The sequence below is a fragment of the Monodon monoceros genome, unplaced genomic scaffold, assembly GCF_005190385.1.
Source record: "Monodon monoceros isolate NGI ecotype Baffin Bay Population unplaced genomic scaffold, NGI_Narwhal_1 Super_Scaffold_7, whole genome shotgun sequence".
NCBI lineage: Eukaryota > Metazoa > Chordata > Mammalia > Artiodactyla > Monodontidae > Monodon > Monodon monoceros.
This window is the reverse complement of record NW_021703784.1, coordinates 56,271,325-56,291,182: the sequence shown is the minus strand read 5'-3', so window position 1 is coordinate 56,291,182 and position 19,858 is coordinate 56,271,325. Positions and strand designations below refer to the sequence as shown.

At 42.1% G+C, this 19,858-nt stretch overlaps 1 protein-coding gene across 6 annotated transcripts in view; it reads right to left on the bottom strand.

Annotated features, from left to right (window-relative positions):
- Nucleotides 1-19,858, bottom strand: part of C2CD3 (C2 calcium dependent domain containing 3) — a 130,666-nt gene that overhangs the window by 33,345 nt on the left and 77,463 nt on the right. For 5 of the 6 annotated variants that reach the window (XM_029209643.1, XM_029209645.1, XM_029209647.1 and 2 more), the window contains 6 exons: nucleotides 18,776-19,114; nucleotides 6,705-6,843; nucleotides 4,307-4,371; nucleotides 4,177-4,224; nucleotides 3,032-3,237; nucleotides 1,456-1,589 (listed from right to left, as the gene is read on the bottom strand). In XM_029209643.1, the coding sequence (XP_029065476.1) occupies nucleotides 1,456-1,589; nucleotides 3,032-3,237; nucleotides 4,177-4,224; nucleotides 4,307-4,371; nucleotides 6,705-6,843; nucleotides 18,776-19,114 (931 nt within the window). The remainder of the gene's footprint in view (nucleotides 1-1,455; nucleotides 1,590-3,031; nucleotides 3,238-4,176; nucleotides 4,225-4,306; nucleotides 4,372-6,704; nucleotides 6,844-18,775; nucleotides 19,115-19,858) is intronic. The other variant, XM_029209644.1, reaches the window with a different exon arrangement.

Genomic DNA, 19,858 nt, shown 5'->3' with positions numbered 1-19,858 from the left:
GAACATATCCATCACCCCTAAAAGTTTCCTCCTGTCCTTTGTAATTCCTCCCTCTTTCCCGCTCCATTCATCCTGCCTTATCCCTAGGCAACCACTGATTTTCTTTCTGTCACTATAGATTAGTACACATTTTCTAGAATTTTATATAAATGGAATCATATACAATGTACTCTTTGTCTAGCTTGTCTCTCTCAGCATAATTATTCTCTCTCTCAGCATAATTATTCTGAGATTCCTTTGATTGTCTCACTGATTGGCTATGGTCAATAAAATAGATATTGGGATCTAGGATTTCACATACACATGGGCTCCCTTCATGCAGAGGGCAGAGGCTCTCTTCAAGTGGTAGGAAAGCTACATAGCACTGAAATGGGTCTTTGAGTGGCTAAGCAGTATTAGAGTATCTTTCTTGGAATAAAGGGTCTACTCAGTAACTGCTGCTGTAGGAGTGGCTCGTATAAGATCCCTTGCCTTCTCCCTGAGGTGGAGAGAGAGACAAGGAAAAGACTGATGGAGGCAGGGGGATGCCAAATGACACTAGGGCCTGAGGGGAATGGGGTGGAAAGAAGCAATCTTAGTCTTAGATTCTACCCTTTGACAGGATGGAATATGCTCTAGTCCTGATATCCATATGCATATCCGCAGTTGGCTAGGTGAAAAGGGTGGGCCAACTGCTTTTCACAAAATAACCTGGCATGTAGGTTTGGGAGGGGAAAGGTCATGATATGCTTCTCACACAGCTGATGACTGATTTTAGGGATGAAGGTTAAAGGTCTCTGAGGAAAAGAGAAAAGAGTCCCTTGCACTGAAGCTACACTTTTTTTTTTTTTTTGCGGTACGCGGGCGTCTCACTGCTGTGGCCTCTCCCGTTGCAGAGCACAGGCTCCGGATGCACAGGCTCAGTGGCCATGGCTCACAGGTCCAGCCGCTCTGCGGCATGTGGGATCTTCCCGGACCGGGGCACGAACCCGTGTTCCCTGCATCGGCAGGCGGACTCTCAACCACTGTGCCACCAGGGAAGCCCGAAGCTACCCTTTTGATAGCAGTAAAACTTCCCTTTTTTTAAAAAAAAAAAAAATTTATTTTTGGCTGCAATGGGTCTTATTTGCAGCATGCGGGATCTTTCATTGAGGCACGCAGGCTCTCTAGTTGTGGCGTGCGGGCTCAGTTGCTCTGCAGCACGTGGGATCTTAGTTCCCCGACCACGGATCGAGCCTGTGTCCCCTGCATTGGAAGGCAGATTCTTAACCACTGGACCATCAGGGAAGTCCCTAGTTTCTATCTTATAAAAACTCTTTTCATAGGATCTTGGGGTTCCCAGGGGTTATGAAAGAAGGTCAATTGTCTTTCCCTGTCTCTCATTTCTTCCTCTAATAAAGGAGAGAGAAATGACAAGCTAATTTGCACACTTCCACTCTTGACCCCATTTCCTTCTATCATAAAGAAATCACTCACCTCCCAGGAGAGGAGAAATCAACCTCCTTTGATGAGGTGTGAACAAGTTGTTCTGGAGTCTGTCCTGCAATGCAGCCAGGGAATGCACCATACATATCAGAGGCAGGGAAGGAAAAGGTACTATATATTGGGATCTGTAGAAGCAAAGAGAAAAATAGCACACTTGTTGCCACAAATCCTTTTGGAAAAAAGCAGTATAAATAAATTTGTAAAATTTATTGTATGCATATAATTTATTATTTTCTATGTATTGAACACTGTACTAAGCAAGGTACATGCATTTTCTCATTTAAACATCACAATCTTATGAGGTAGGTACTATTATTATCCCCATTTTACAGACTACATTATCAGACTGCTTTTTTTAATTTTAAAAAAACATTTAATTAATTAATTAATTTTTGCCTGCATTGGGTTTTCGTTGCTGCGTGTGGGCTTTCTCCAGTTGCGGCGAGCGGGGGCTACTCTTCGTTTCAGTGCGTGGACTTCTCATCGTCGTGGCTTCTCTTGTTGCCGAGCGCGGGATCTAGGCACGCAGGCCTCAGTAGCTGTGGCTCGTGGGCTCAGTAGTTGTGGCTCGTGGGCTCTACAGCTCATGCTCAGTAGTTGTGGTGCACAGGCTTAGCTGCTCCATGGCATGTGGGATCTTCCCGGACTAGGGATCAAACCCGTGTCCCCTGCATTGGCAGGCGGATTCCCAACTGCTGTGCCACGAGGAAGCCCTCAGACTGCTTTTTAAAGGCTGCTTTATTTTTATTTATGCTCTTGTTTCCTCCACTAGTTTGTGAACTCCTGGCTGGACATCTTACATTTTCCTTACATGTGAGGATAATCTGGCTGTGATATTTCTTGTCTCATGATTACCAGCGTTGATGTAAAGAAAAGACCCTCCTATATAGGGACTATTTAAACTCTTTGTCATTTTTCTCACGCATGCATTTATTCACTCATTCATTCATTTGATATTTACTGATGCCCACTTTACCAAACCCTGGGCCAGGCATGCGTGACAGACAGATGAGTAAAACACAGTCTTTGCCTTGATAGAGCTCTCCTATCTGGGACAGCCTGGAAAAGTCTCCTTTCCTTTACAGTTAAACTCCCTGAAAGAGTTGTCTGTACTTACTATCATCAATTCCCCTCCTCCCATTCTCTCTCTTTTTTTTTTTATAATTAATCTTGAATCCCATTCTCTTTTAATTTTTTTTAATAGACCAATGATTTTAATGTAACAGTTTTTTTTTAAAAAGTTCATCCAATGTGATTTCAGATTCCACACTGCAACTAATCTTACTTTATTTAAAAATTGAGATTTAATTCACGTATTATAAAATTCACCCTTTGAAAGTGTTCAATTCAGTGGTTTTCAGTATATTCAGAATTGTGCATCCATCACCACCATGTAATTCCAGAACATTTTCACCCCAAAAAGGTCATGAGGTCATTATGAGACACAAATGTATTCTGTATGCTGGAAAGTACCAAACACATGTAAATTATCTTCTTATAGGTTTTGCTCTATAAGAGCAAACCAGTAGAACCCTTACTGGTTAAGGAAGTGAATCAGGATACATACCAGTGATCCTGAGGTCTCCATCCCACGTCTTGCTTGCCTTTCTTCTCTGAAGTGCATCAAACTCTCCAAAGGGGAGATGGCAACTTTTATCTGCCCTTGGCACTCTCCACTGAAGTCTGTGATGTTGTACCAGCCACAGACAAACTGGAAGCCAGAGAGAAGCGGGGAGAGGTCCACTGAGGCAAAGCCAATCACCCTCTCCTCATCTGTGGGGGAAAGAGAAGAGCTGGGCAATGTGGCTGGGCATGTCCTGCCACTGAGATTCGAGGTGGCACACAGAGAAACTGATTTAGAGGATGGAAAGGTTCAGTGATTCCACAATCAACAGAAAAGACAGATAATGAGGATGAGAGACTGGCAACCACAGCCTGCTTTCTAACTACTGTAAGTTCTCTTTTTGTATGGTAGGGAAAAGCTGGCAGGGTTGAGTTCTGTCCTCTTGATATAGGCAACTAGAAAACACCCCTTAAACATAAGAAACACTTGTTCTTTTCCCTATGTTATCACGTCTCACTGATTTTCCTTAGGGCAGTGGCTCTTGAAAGAAATCATTTGAAAGACCATCACCCTTGGAATTATGAGGGATTTGCATTTTATTTTTACTTGTCTGCATTTTCCAAATTTTCTATAACATACATATGTATTATATTTAATTAAGAACAAAAGACATAATTCACAAAAAAAAGGACAAATAACCCCCTAGAAAACCAGTACAGTGTGCAAAATGAGCTTGGGCTATGGCCGCTCATTTTTTTTTTTTTTTTTTTTTGCGGTACGCGGGCCTCTCACTGTTGTGGCCTCTCCCGTTGCGGAGCATAGGCTCTGGACCCGCAGGCTCTGCGGGCCATGGCTCACGGGCCCAGCCGCTCTGCGGCATGTGGGATCTTCCTGGACCGGGGCACGACCCCGTGTCCCCTGCATCGGCAGGCGGACTCTCAACCACTGAGCCACCAGGGAAGCCCGGCCGCTCATTTTTTTTTTTTTTTTTTTTTGGCCACATTGCACGGCTTGTGGGATCTTAGTTCCCTGACCAGCAATTGAACCTGGGCCACAGCAGTGAAAGCTACGAGTCCTAACCACTGGACCGTGAGGGAATTCCCTCAGGCCGCTCTTAATGACAGAGAGCGGGTAATCTGTGGGATTACCTCTAACATACATGTGTGTTCCCAGAACCATCAGTGCCATGGTTTTACCTGGTTAGAAAAAGAAAAGGATTGGCAAATTGTCAACATGATGTGAACTTATTTTTACAACCAAGTAAGACAGAGTTCATACCTCCTTTATGCCAAACTCTGAAGACCAGAGTTTGTTGTGGGTCCAAAAGAAGTTCCTTTGATAGCCTATTAAGAAAAACAACCACCACAGATTAATTGTGTAGGTAGCTCCTCTAGTATGAAACTTAGACTTGAAGAACACCTTATAGTTGCAAAACACTTTTCTAACATTTTCATTTCATGCTTATGATCATCTTCTAGGATATATTTTTATCTTCACAGTTAAAAGGAGGGAATAGAAGCTCAGAGAGGTGAAGTAACTAGGAACTTGTCAAGACCTAAAAACAAGCCACCGTGATGTAGTATTCTTCCCCCTACCCCCCTACCCCGTTTTATTGGAGCAGGTAAGGATTCTTCTTATGCCTTGTGGTGGTGCATGGAGATGGTGAGAAGAGAGGAAAAAGAGTGTTTATTGAGTACCTACCTTGGGCCAGCCATGGTGCCAAGTGTTTCTTATACATGTAATCTGCACAAAAACCTATGACATGGACATTATTATCCTTGTTTTACAGATGATGAAGCTGGGCTCAGAGATGTGAAGTCAGTTTTTCAAGGTCACATAAGAGTCAGTAAGTGGCAGAGCTGTGATTTGAACCCCAGTTTGCCTGACTCCAGAGCCACACTGTGCAGAGGCAAGGCACCAAAATAAGAAAGTACCCAACTTTCTTACCAGGTTAAAGAAGTCAATGTGGAATTCACTAAGCACCTCTAATATATTTTATATGAAGTGAAATGTATAGTTTTAAACTACAAAGCAGGTACCCTTGCTCCAGGTGAGCAAGATGGAGAACCAGAGAAAACTAAGAGACTTTATTTCCTTCTCCAAACTCCACTGGGGAACTGAAGAGAGCCGACTTCAAGACCAGTGAGAGGCACTGTGCTAACTTGGAACAAATACTGTGTCAGAGATTTGAATTCTAGCCGGGGGTCAAAATATCCACCTCTGAATTCTAGCTCTCCTAGTATCACCTGAGTGACCCTGAGCACTCAGTCTCTTTGAGCCCTGATTTTCCTACCTGTTAAACGGGATATTATTATCTACCTACAAGGTTTCTAGGAGGATCAAATGAAACAATTTTGTGATAAAGAAATTGCCAACAGCACCATCATTCATTTTTCTTCTAATCTTGTCTCTGTTACCAACAGACTATGTAACCTCCTTGGGCCACAGTCTCCTCAACTGTATAGTAAGGGGATGAAATGAGGTGATTGTTCATGTTGCTTTAACAAGTTAGTAAAGTTAGGTTCTGAATGAACAAATCACCCTCACTTAGAAGCTCAGCCCTCTGGTCACCTATCTTTTGAGGCAGATTTGATATTTCAGTACTGGCCACTATGGCCAGAATATCTATAATTTCCAGTAGCTCACCATAGACAGTACTGAGCTGTCACTGCAGTTATAGCTCCTGACTCAAGTCAACCACTCAGATTTCACAACACTGAACATGTGAGCAACTGCTGAGACTCGATTAGGTACATAAACACTGTGAGAAAACAGCAGATCAGATACCATGTGGCATGGCTGGTGTTGGTGGACAAGAATTAAACTTTGCAAAAGGTGATTCAGTGTAAAGATAATAGTAACAATAATTAGTAATAGAATCCCACTTTTAATGATAATGCAACAGGTAACAGAAGAAAAGGGAGGAGAGCCTGGTACCACAGCAGTGGGCCTCTGTACCAGCCCCTGACCTCCGAGCTGCACTGCCACATGGTTGACAGGACTCCATCTCCCCCTTTTTTTGAGCTTCCAAAGGAGATCTGTCATTTGTTATGTACCTACCACGTACCAGGAGGTAATTTCCCTAAATGTCATGTAATTTGGACCTCCTAATAACCCTGTCAAAATTACCTCCACTTTACAGATGAGGAATCTGAGGCTCAGAGATGTTATGTAACTTGTTCACACAGCTAGTAAATGACAGAGATGGGGTATGAGGCCAAGTCTCTCTAGTTCCAAGCCCTGGTTCTTTCCACTGCACCAGAAATCTTTCCCAAGAATGTATAAGCCACAGCCTTTCCTGAGGTCAGTCCTCTCTGCCTTCTTCACCTAGATAGCTTGCATACATTCTTCCACACTTAGCTGAGGGGTCTTCAGGGACTGTCTTAATCGATTACCTTTAATTCCCACTGCCCAGAACAGAGCAGGGCATATAAGAGGTCTTCACTGAATAATTTTTGAGTTGTACTGAGCAGAGTTAAAAACCACCACAACAAAACCTTTAAACCACCACTAGCTGTGAATTCATAAGCACTAGGATTAAATAACTGTTTGATAAGGAAAGCATTCTCCAACTCTGCTCAATATTGTTGTGTCTTTTACATTCCTCACTCTGAATTTGTCTCTTGGAACAAAAAGCAGATTTTGGAAGGCTGATGGAACATCATAAAATACAAACCTTGATTGCTGTTGAAAATTCCAGATGGGGGAATCTGTGTTTTCAACCACTGGGGTGTAGATAGGAGATGGCTCATCAGCTGTTGTGAAGGATACACAACAACTGGGTATTGATACTTTCCTCTGTGTCAAGGGGCTCCCTGAAATAGAAAAGAGTGGAGTGACTATACTTTAGGGTACCAAAAAGAATGTGTTGGAAGCCTCTCATTATACAAGTACAAGAAGAACCATTCTTAGCTCTCTCCTACCTTTGGGTCTTTCTTTGAGCTATTCCCTGTGTCTGAAATGTTTCTGCTACTGAAACTGTCATTTCAAGGTTCAGTTCATAAATACTACCCAGCAAGAAACAACTTCTTCCATCTCCTTGTACTCTGTGGGATGATGGAAAATATTGGATTAAGAGGCAAAAGACAGAACTGCAAAGAGCCTGGACTTACAAGTCAGATGATCAATGATTAGCTCTGCCATACACATTCTGTGTAACCTTGGGCAAGGCCTATCTAGGCCACCACTTCCTCAAATGGGGCATATGATACACCTCCTCAGATGTTGTAGATTAAAAATAAATAATAATAGTAGGTAACACTTATATAACACTTACTATGTGCCAGGCACTATTCTAAGAACTATACATGTATTAACTCATTTAATCATTACAACAAACCTATGAGGAAGATATTATTATTATTCCCATTATATAGATGAAAAAACTGGGGTACAGAGAGATCAAACACTTATTAAGTGGTCACACATTTACTAAACGGTAAACTGAGAGTCAAATTCAAGCATTCTGGCTCTAGAGTCCAAGCTGTCAGCCATTGCCTGTATTGCCTCCACAAGAGTTAAATGAACATAAAACACTGAGTACTGTGCTGATGCTAATTTTACAAGATCAGGTTTCCAATGTGGGAGACTCAGTCATTTATTTTCTCTTAAAACAATGTAAAATGAAGACGGATGACAATACTAGATAGTCTAACTCAGCTGTCCAACAAGATAACCACTAACCACAGGTGGCTATTTTACTTTAAATTAGTGAAAATTAAATAAGATTAAAAATTCTGTTTCTTAGTTACACTAGCTATATTTCAAGCACTGAATAGCTACATGTGGCTAGTGGCTACCATACTGGACAGTAAAAATATAGAACATTTCCATCATAGTACAAAGTTCTTTTTGACAGTGATGAATAACACAGACTCTACATAATGTAGTAGACTCTATACATTCCATAAGATCCCTTTCAGCTCTAAAATGATATGACTCAGGATTACAGACGAAGGAAAGAGAAAAGAAGAAAATAAGTATGTCTTAAATATTATTTATGTGATCCAGAGGAACAAATTCTGTATGTGGACTCTAAATGGTTTGTCTCCTTTCTACCTGACTAGCTCAAGGCTTCCCCAAATGCATACTCCCACTTTACTTTGTAGGTGAAGTTAATCTTTTTTTTTTTTGCAGTACGCGGTCCTCTCACTGTTGTGGCCTCCCCCATTGCGGAGCACAGGCTCGGGATGCGCAGGCTCAGCGGCCATGGCTCACGTGCCCAGCTGCTCCGCGGCATGTGGGATCTTCCCAGACCGGGGCACGAACCCGTGTCCCCTGCATCGGCAGGCGGACTCCCAACCACTGCGCCACCAGGGAAGCCTGATAAAGTTAATCTTTGAGGCTCCACCCTGCTCCTTCTCTGATTGCTCCTTTCAGTAACTACTCTTCCAAAGACCCCAGGCTGTCCCTGTGGACAGAAAATCTGATGAACACATTTATACTCAGGAATGCTGATTTTACTCCCCTCCACAAGCAGTGTAACATTTAATAAGTAGCCTTTAAAAGACAGACTCTAGGGCTTCCCTGGTGGCGCAGTGGTTGAGAGTCCGCCTGCCGATGCAGGGGACACGGGTTCGTGCCCCGGTCCGGGAAGATCCCACATGCCGCGGAGCGGCTAGGCCCGTGAGCCATGGCTGCTGAGCCTGCGCGTCCGGAGCCTGTGCTCCGCAACAGGAGAGGGGCCACAACAGTGACAGGCCCGCGTAACGCAAGACAGACTCTAGTACCTTCTACTCTGAGAAGCCTCTCTTGACTCTCTAGGCAGAATCTCTGAACGTTATACCCCCATCATTAGATCTCTCCAACTTCAACATTCTTTAGGGAAACAGAAGTGCCTGCAATTTTGCTTTGCTATGTTTTCCTCAACCAAAAGAATTTCCATTAGAGTAGAACAATTTTTTTTTGTAGTATTAAGTGCTTTTTTTAAAAAAAATTTATTTTATTTTTTATTAAAGTATAGCTGATTTACAATGTTGTGGGAATCTCTGCTGTATAGCAAAGTGACTCAGTTATACACACACAGACATTTTAAAAAATATTTTTTCCATGATGGTTTATCACAGGATATTGAATATGGTCCCCTGTGCTCTACAGTAGAACTTTGTTTATCCATCCTACATATAATAGTTTACATCTGCTAATCCCACATTCCTAGTCCTTCCCTCCCCCACCCCCCTTCCCCTTGGCAGCCACAAGTCTGTTCTCTAATTTGCATTAGAGTAGACCAATTCTTTTCAAATTTTCCCACCAAAGTAACAACTTTTAGAGACAAGTAAATACTAAAATCTGGAGCATTGGGGTTCTTGTTGCCTTGAAAGAGCAACAACACACATGACATCTATTAACAGGCTTGTATTTTATCTAAAATTTCATGAGGATTTTACATTATCTTCCTTACTATAGCCCTATTTGTTTAAACTAAAAATGATATTTTCCCCCCAAATCTTGGTAAAAAATTTACGTCATGTTATTTAATATCGTGACTTCTAACAACCAGACCAGATGGCATTACTTTTTAAGTCCCTCTTACTGGGGATAATTAATAAAGAAAGAAAATGGGTGATGAACAGAGACAAAGGAGTGGAGATTTTGCAAGGAGGCCTTGGGAAAGAGAACTGAAGAGGAGGAAGAGGAATGCTAGCCTTAGAAGTGAGAGCTGGTAGTGGCTTCGAGGCAGGAGGGAGCTGAGGTGTGTGCAAGAGCTGCCAACAAAGCAGGACCCGGAGAAAGGCTTAACCAGCAGGCAGAGAAACACTAAGATACACAGAAGAACTACAGGAGGAACAAAATAAAACAAAAAACCACTGGCTACAACCTGGCAAAACCAGTTTACAAGCATATTCTTGAAAGAGCAGGAAAAAATGATTCTAATAAAATGGTAGTAAGCAAAGAATAGTTAATGGAAATCAATAATATAGCACCCGTGGTTACTAATGTAAAATGTACAGAATAGCACTAATGGTACCTTTATCTAGTGAGCTATCTTCTTAAAAAAGTTTTATTTTTGTGAAACTCAACAGTATTACATGGACTGACTTGCTCAGCATCCACCCCCACTAACTTTTACTGTATTGTATTCCTTTATTGTAGAGATTGAAAGGGTCACAGACTCTTTTGTGCTAGAGTATGGATACAAATTGGTCTCTATCTGTTATATGCCATTACAACAGATCTGGAAGGCAGACGTGAGGCAGAGGACATGTTCCTTTCCCTTTTGCTTTTACTACTAGCAAGGATGACACTGAGTTTTCTGCTCCAGGGTTTGGTCCCTGAGGCCCCAGAGGCCTGATGTCAATAGTGCTGATGAGAGTTTCCGATCACTGGGCTGCAGTGTTGGCACTGTATTTCAAATTTAAAAGATCTACTGGTTCTCTCCTGAAAGCTTAGCCTAGAGCCCACTCCCTGAGCCCTTCCAATAACTTGAAGTACCTTAATAATCTATATTAAACTGCTCTCTGTTTAAAATGGCTGGAGTGGGACTTCCCTGGTGGCGCAGTAGTTAAGAATCTGACTGCCAATGCAGGGGACATGCGCTCAAGCCCTGGTCTGGGAGGATCCCACATGCCGCAGAGCAACTAAGCCCGTGCACCACAACTACTGAGCCTGCGCTCTAGAGCCCGTGAGCCCCAACTACTGAGCCCATGTGCCACAACTACTGAAGCCCGCGCGCCTAGAGCCCGTGCTCCACAACAAAAGAAGCCACTGCAATGAGAAGCCCGCACACCGCCAACGAAGAATAGCCCCTGCTTGCCGCAATGAGAGAAAGCCTGCGCGCAGCAATGAAGACCGAACACAGCCAAAAATAAATAAATAAATAAATAAATAAATAAAAATAGGTAAATAAAATGGCTGGAGGGAGTTGTTTCCTGTAACTGTACTCTCCCTGACACAGCTTCCATCTCTCTCTCAACCTCACCTCTCTCTCTCTGTCTCCCATTTTCCTTAGTATTAATAGGTCTCAAGCTTCTCAACTGATTTCTTCCAACAGAACGTCATAAATCCTCACAGCTAGGGAGAGATAATCTGCCTCTATACTGACAGCTTCCATAGTATTCTACAATAATCTGTGTGTGTCTGTGTTTCCCTCACTAAACTAATGCACAAAGTAGGCCCACGGCCCTTATTAAAGGTTTGCAGACTCCCTGCTGCCCTTTGTCTACAGACGACTGCCAGGGTTGGAGAAGAGAGAGAAGCTGCCTTGTGTGCGTGCCGTATGCGCCAGCAGAGGACAACAGCATCTGCTCAGGAAAGCTCTGAGAGAAATCAGCAGAGAGGACCAACTGTAGTTCTGAGATAGGACCCCTCGGTTCTGGTGTACCCTGCCACTGATTTACTGTGACATATTGGGTACTTCATTCTGGCTCTCTGGGCATCAAGTTTCTTCATCAGAAACATGTGCTCTCACATTACTTCCTGCGATAAAATTCTATGATTCTAGATATACACCAATACTGCTCAGATCTCTCTCTCATACCTCAACCCCCCTTTTAAGGTTCGTTATTTTTGAGGCTGCTATTTGCTAAAGTCCCTGAAAGAGAAGTACTATTTTTACTTTGGAAAAAAAGTGTCCTTATTCAGTCTTGAACAGAAATACTCCTTTCAGCCAAAGAGGCAGGTGATAAAGAAATCTGCTTGGGTCTATCAGGTTTCCCTGGCTCTCCCCTTGTGGTTGGAAATTTAGCTGGGCCTGTTTACCTTCCTGGAAAAGGTCAAGTTCTGATATACTTTTGGAGGCAGCCGAGATGAAAACTGCTATACTTCCTACTGGGTTGGGACGCACATTGAGAGCAGTTAAGAGGACTTGAGATGAACCAGCTTTACCATTTTAAGAGTTTTCACTGGATTTCCTATGTTTTACATAAGTATGAAAAGTAGTAGTTTTATGCATCAAAAAATGGTACAATTGCTTCAATGAGATTAAAATAACAACCCCTTATTTTTAACACTTTACAGCTTACAGTTTCTTATCAGTACTAAACTTGTGCTGATGACATCCCTGATAATCACACAAGATGGGTGTATCTATCTCTATTTTACAAATAAGGCAACCAAGGAACAGAGGGGTAAAGTGGCTTGCTCGTCACACATCTGGTAAACTAGCATTTGGAAGATCCAGCCAGGTTTCCTAACTCCTATTCCAGGGATATTCCACTGCAATACTTCTAATTAATTCTACCTGGTTAAGAGAAAAGCTCTCCCTCTGGCCTGGAGTGAACATATGGAAACTTTCCCTCAAGCAATGCCCAAATTTTTATGTTAATAAAAACCTAGTTCAGTTTTGTTAAGCTAACATTAACTGACAGCTGCTCTGTGGCACACCTGCACAGATGAGTCAGATCTGATTCTTGACCTGCAGGCAGACACACAGATAATTATAATACAATAAGATAAAGACTATGCCAAAAGCACAGGGGACTGTGGGAACAGAGAAGGACCCATAACCCTGCCTGGGTAGTTGAAAGAGAGCCTCTAAAGGATGATGATACTGAAGATGGTTTTGATTTTCACTGAGTGTAATTTAGATTACCTCAAATCACTTTACCTTTCTGTTCCTTGATTGCCTCATCTGTAAGACAGGGCTAGAGATACCGGTCATGTTGAGTATAAGTACACAAGTCTTATAAGTACTGAAGCTGGTTCTTGAAGGTTCCTTAGAGCTTTTTCTAACAAAAGTATCTAAGAAACTCTTGTATTTCAGAACCAGGACCACAGTGGGGACTATGCTGCCTCAGGTTTAAGGCATAATTCAGGGCTGTTAGTGAATCCTCTGCATGCAGCTTTGCACTAGGAATCATTCGTTTCCTTCCTCAAGCAAGAAGCTTCTAAGGTATGAGAGGGACAGACACACAGAGAACACTGTTGAAGGCAGGAGGACAGCCAACATGGATATTAAGGAAGCATCTACATGGTTTTCACAGAAGTTTGGCCATTTATAGCTGGCTCACAGAGTGTGGGATATGCTGCCCTCAGCTCCATATTCTTAGAAGATGAGAGGTGAAGAGAATCTTAGAGATGATCTTGTATGACCATCACATTTCACAGCTGAGAAAAGAGAACTGGGTTTGCCCAAAGTCACTAAGCAAGTTAATGGCTTAGCTAGGGCCAGAAGTCAGTCTTCTGACTCCCATTCCAGAAGTCTTTCTATTATATCATCATTTGGAAGGCAATTTCAGAGAGATGATGGGCAGGTCTGTACACTCAGGGCCCAGCACAGGGTCTGACTAAAGCATAAATATTTGCAGGGCGAAGGACTATATGGGCCTATCACTGCGAGGGTAGGACTTGGGAGACAAGAGACCTCTGAAAGTGTCCACTCTGAAGCTTGATCTACCCTGGCTAAATGGAAAGAGGCCAAATAACAAGTGATTTACAGATTTGTAACTCATACCAGAAATATGAGAGGTGTTGAGCATCATATTCACAAATAAGAAGACATTATGCTTGCTTAGTTGCATCAGGAAGACCCAGGTGTTGAGATACAGAAATAAACTCACAGTCCCTGTCCCCAAGGAACAGGCAGCCTAGTGGAGAGACACATTAAGAAACATTTTCAGTACAAAGTAATAAGTATAACCTCAGTAGTATAATGAAAAAGATATTGAAAGAGAATATCATTCACAGCAATCATTGAAAGGGCTACCCCATTAATCCAGTTTCTGAAGGCTGAACAAGCAAGGAAGCAGTGAGAATAGAGAAAAGGTGACAAAAACCTTCTGTGTAAGAGGACATGATCCTATACCCTGTATTAGACACAGTGGAAGCTTAATAACTATTTGTTGAATGAATCCATTAATCCCTGTAACTTCTCCTCTGCTAAATTTCCACATAAGCAACTTTCCTGCAGTAAAGGCAAAGCATAAAATCAGAGAACGTATTAAAAGGAGAAAAAGGGCATTTGAGCAAGGTCTCATATTCATCTGCTTCCTCATTTAACAGATATTTACTGCTTATTATGTGTCAGACACAGTTCTAGGTGTTGGGGATTTAGCAGTAAATAAAACAAAGCCTTTCTGTCTCTGTAGGACTTTTCTTTTTCTAGAAAGACAGAAAATAAACAATATACACTATTTAAAGGCCATAGGAAAAAATAAAGCAGGAAAGAGGGACAGGTATTGTTGGGGAAAGGCTGTAATTTTAGATGGGTGACCAAGGAAGGTCGTGCTGAGCCAGTGATTTCAGTAAAGACAGGCCAGGAGTGAAGAATATTCCAGGCACAGAGAGAACACCAGATTCAAAGGCCCCAAGCAGGAGTCTGCCTATACATTTAAGAAAAAGCAAAGAGGCCAGTGTGGCTGGAACAGGGTGCCTAAGAGGAAGAGCAGGATGTTGGGGAGAATTTGGTAACTGGGGAAGGGAGAAAGGAATCCTGGCTAAGAAAGGTGCATGAGCAAAGGCCCAGGGAATGGCTTGCCATATGTTACAATTGGAAGGGAAAGGAAGCCAAGCACTGCTGGAAAAAGTCAGCATTGTGCCACCAGTATGTCCACTGCCACTCTAAAATCATGTCAATTAGTCTTAGTTGAGCCCTTGCTGCAGTTCAGCAATTTTCTTATTTATATCTTCATGATTCTCTATAGATCCCTTGTAATGACCAAGAACTTCAGCCAAAGAAGATCAACTGCCACCACAATTCCCCATGTTTGCTCCAAGTAGGCCTAGAACACACACTTTCCCACTTCAGTATCTTCGTTCAAGTTGAGATAACCACCTAGAATTTCATTCCCACCTTTCTGAAATCATATTCATTCTAAAAAGTTCTGATTTCTTAGACATGTCTGATTTCTCTGTTTCTAAACTCTCTAGACACTAGATATATAATTTTTGTGCTTTTTTTTGAACTTTATTTTTTATACAGCAGGTTCTTATTAGTTATCTATTTTATACATATTAGTGTATATATGTCAATCCCAATCGCCCAATTCATCCCACCACCACCATCCCTCCACCACTTTCCCCGCTTGGTGTCCATATGTTTGTTCTCTACATCTGTGTCTCTATTTCTGCCCTGCAAACCGGTTCATCTGTACCATTTTTCCAGGTTCCATATACATGCGCTAATATACGATATTTGTTTTTCTCCTTCTGACTTACTTCACTCTGTATGACAGTCTCTAGGTCCATCCATGTCTCTACAAATTACCCAATTTCATTCCTTTTCATGGCTAAGTAATATTCCATGGTATATATGTACCACATCTTCTTTATCCATTCATCTGTCGATGGGCATTTAGGTTGCTTCCATGACCTGGCTATTGTAAATAGAGCTGCAATGAACACTGGGGTGCATGTGTCTTTTTGAATTATGGTTTTCTCTGGGTATATGCCCAGTAGTGGGATTGCTGGGTCATATGGTAATTCTATTTTTAGCTTTTTAAGGAACCTCCATACTGTTCTCCATAGTGGCTGTATCAATTTACATTCCCACCAACAGTGCAAGAGGGTTCCCTTTTCTCCACACCCTCTCCAGCATTTCTTGTTTGTAGATTTTCTGATGATGCCCATTCTAACTGGTGTGAGATGATACCTCATTGTAGTTTTGACTTGCATTTCTCTAATAATTAGTGATGTTCAGCAGCTTTTCATGTGCTTCTTGGCCATCTGCATGTCTAGACACTAGATATTGTATTACCTATCCTTCTGGTCCTTAGAGCATTCTCCTTTATACATCAATAATCATGTAGCTGCTAATCCCCTTATCTGGGTTATCAGCTCTTGGAGGACTGAAACCATGTGTCATTTGCTCTGCACTTTCTGTACCTGGCACTGGCCTGGCACAGATTTACTACTTGATGAACTGAACCACCATTCTTGCAATATAAGCACAGGACTGGGTGTATAGTACATAAGCACCCTTTTAAATACAGAGAGTAAACAAGACCAACTGGTAAACACGGTTTATCTCATACCTAAGAGTCAGGATGGTATAGAGGGAAGAGCACAGGTTTTAGGTCCAGACATAGCTGGATTCAAATTGCAGCTCTGTAGAGCTTATTAACTGTGTAACTCAAGTCATTTTACCTTTCTGAGCTTCAGTTTCCTCATTCATAAAATGGGTATGTACTGTAATCTGTTCATAAAATAACCCCACTGTGGTAAGGATTAAATGAGATAATTAATGTACAAAAAAGAGAATAAAATTTGGCAAAAGGAGATGCTCAATGAACTACTGTCAATTGTCAAGCTGTATTTAAAGAATGTAACTCTGTCTAATTGAGAAGTTACAAGTATATTTGCTTTTTGCAATATGGGGGCAACCCCTAAAATGGAACATAACCATATTTTTGCACGTTAAATTTTATTTTCAATGCAAAAACAAAAAACCAAAACAGTTCTTGCAAAAACTCAAAGCTTTTTTTGTGCTTTCCTTAAATTCATTCATGTATTGATTTTTCTCTTTTTAAAAAATTCAGTTTTTACAAATCAGACTTGTCACAAATGGGCTGCTTTGGTAGGGCAGTAAAAAAGCAAAAACTGTTTCCCAACTTTGTGACTCATACAGTATGGACCTCAGTATCTCTAATACAGCACAGCAAGGCTATGTGGAGAAGACTTTGTCCTGAGATAGAATGTTTCAGGGTCTCTGACACACAAAGGTTATGAGAAGGATGAGAACCTCAGAGTCTTTGTAGAAGCTTATAATCCTGGAAGTAATGTCTGTTTGTAGTGTGTATATGGAGAAATAGAAATGAAAGACAGACAACAGTTACTAGGAGCATGAATTCTGTTTCTGTTCCAAAGCAATAAGGATACACAGAAAAACTGAAGCAACACAGAATTGACAGGAACCGAGTAGGGAGGCCAAACCAGAAGATGTATATTTAAACCTTCTGGACTCATAAGGCTATGGTTTTCTGGCTCTCAGAACCATCACACACCTCAGAACTGTTAATCACAGCCGTTTACAGATGAGAAATTCAAGACACAGAGAGACAGTAACTTGCTCAAAGTCACAAACACACACAACTTACTGGAAATACAGGGCTGAATACATTCCTACTAGAATGTAAGCTCCACAAGGGCACTATTTTGTCTGTTTTGTTCATTGCTTTATCCCCAGCACCATGGACAGTGCTCACATATAGCAAATATGACATAAGTTTTGTTGCTGAATGAATGAATAATAAATGAATAAATGAATGAGATAAGGTCTTTGTTCTTAAACAGCCCCTACCTAGTGGAGAAGAAAATCATGCAAACAATGTTAGTACATGTGATATATGTTATGATAAAAAGGGCAAAAGGGCTAGGAGAGCAAACAGGAGGCAGCCTTTATGTCAGAGAAACTCTGGTAAATGGTGATGTTTGAGCTGAGTCTTGAGAGAGGAGTGGGAATTAAGCAGGCAAAAGAGAAGGGTGATGGCAAAAGGGAAAATTTTAGGAGAGATTACAAGGCTGAATAAAAAGTAGGGCAGGGGTTCCTTGTGCCATGGACTACTTTGGCTGTCTGGTGAAGTCTATGGGCCTCTTCTAATATATATATATATATATATATATATTTTTTTTTTTTTTTTTTTTTCCGCTGTACGCGGGCCTCTCACTGTTGTGGCCTCTCCCATCGCGGAGCACAGGCTCCAGACGCACAGGCTCAGCAGCCATGGCTCACAGGCCCAGCCACTCCGCGGCATGTGGGATCTTCCCGGACTGGGGCACGAACCCATGTCCCCTGCATCGGCAGGCAGACTCTCAACCACTGCGCCACTAGGGAAAGCCCATATATATTTTTTTAATGCTAATTGTAAAATACATAAGATTACAAAGAAATGAAATTATATTGGCGTAAGTTATCAAGACATTAAAAAAGTGACATAGTAATCACTATAGTTTTATTAATGCATAACAAGATCTAACTGTAGGTTTAATAACTACTGTAATTTTGAAGTAATGACAGGTATAGATGATATTCCAAGATATCTGCAGTAACTAAAATGTGATATGAAAATACCTGTGATTTCTATTGTTGACAACATCACAGGTACTGTTAATATTACTAGGGTCTATTGCCTACACTCACAACTGGAGGAAATGTTCAGTTTTAGTTAGAGATTAATAAAAATAAAGATGTATGGGATTCCCTGGTGGCGCAGTGATTGAGAGTCCGCCTGCCGATGCAGGGGACACGGGTTCGTGCCCCGGTCCGGGAAGATCCCACATGTCGTGGAGCGGCTGGGCCCGTGAGCCATGGCCGATGAGCCTGCGCATCCGGAGCCTGTGCTCCACAACGGGAGAGACCACAACAGTGAGAGGCCCGCGTACCGCAAAAAAAAAAAAAAAAAAGATGTAATTATTTTCCTATCCAAGTTCACCTACCTTGACTTTAATCCTTGGATCCCTGTGGGCTTATGGATCCAATGCTAAGAACCCTTGGCCCTAGGTACATAATGAAGAGGGCCTGAGTTGGAAGGAATGGAGAAGAAGGTAGAGATCTAAGAGAAATTTAAGAGATACAGCAATTTTAATGGATCTGATGATTTGATGGTGGAGAAGGAAAAGAGAAGTATCTAAGCTGATACTCAGGTTTCTGGACTGGGGAATTTATGATATGCAAAATTAGGATAACTGACAAGGCCCACTTAGGACCTCAGAAAGGCTTTCACTTGGCTTAAACCTTTAGGCTTGAGATATATAATTATGATTAAGATGATTAACAATTCTTCCAGACCCTGTCATGATTAGAAAGGTTTGTGAAGACAGGACCATAGCCTGTGGAGTCAGATACCTGTTTATGGATAAGTGAGCAGAACATACCTTTCAAGCTCAAGTGCATTGCTCTTTCTACCAGGATACTGACTGCAAAAGTTCCATCCAGTGCAGTAGGGCCCTCCTGGGCCAGGCAGACTTCAGCTGTGGTGCTGCTGCAGGGGACCTGGGTGGAGGCCGGAGACTTCTGGTGGTCATGTGGTGGAGAGAGCTGGAGCTCATCATTTCCTCTGGGGAGCTGCTCAGACTCACTGGGGCTGCTGCAGTCCATGGAGTCCAGCTCATTAGTGGGCCCAGGGTGTGAAGAAAGAGAGGAGAGAACCACATGAACTCTCAAGGCAGCTCCTGAGAGGTTGGAAGCATTTCGTCCAAATAGAGGATACACACCTGCAAGAGGATGAAGGAGGATAAGCCTAGGCAAGCAGGGACACTCTCTAAACCTGGAGATGCTCTCTGAGGGTGCTTGTGGCCCTCTCTCCTTTGGCAGGGCTACAGGCCCTAATATACCAATTTGCAAAGAAACTGTGAAGTTAACACACACTGTGAGAGTTTTTACTGCCTCCCCCCACCCCATCACTACCTGCAACAATGGAAAGTGGTGAGAGGTCTGATTTCAAGGCAAGAGGATAAAAAGCTGGTGGGAGTGGAAAAGTAAGAGGGAATGGACAATCTGAAAAGTTGAATACTGCCTTTGGTATCCCTCAATAAAAAGAGGTATTTGTGTTTGAGTTCTGATCCCTAAATCTATATTCAGTTTCCCAAACCTACTTGCTCCAGCAGAGTGAAGTTAAAAGCCTGTCTTTAAGAACTTTAGTTCAAGTGAGCCTTCCACACTTCGGGGACTTTTTCTGTAGTCTCTTTGAAGTGACTCTAGGCCAGCCCAGATAAAACAGGGCACACAGCATTTGATGAGGTGCTCAACAGAGCCAGAATTATACCTGCTGGGTCCAGAGAGAACCAGAGAATCTGGGATGATCACCCAGCTGCTCAGTTCTCCTTCTTTAGCTTGGACCACCTGCTCAACAACAGGGTCAGAACACAAGGCTAACAGAGCTAAAATAGGGTTGTGACTCAGTTTCTTCAACCGTATAGTGGGGGAAATAACTAACCTTACAGGAATGTTAAGATGAA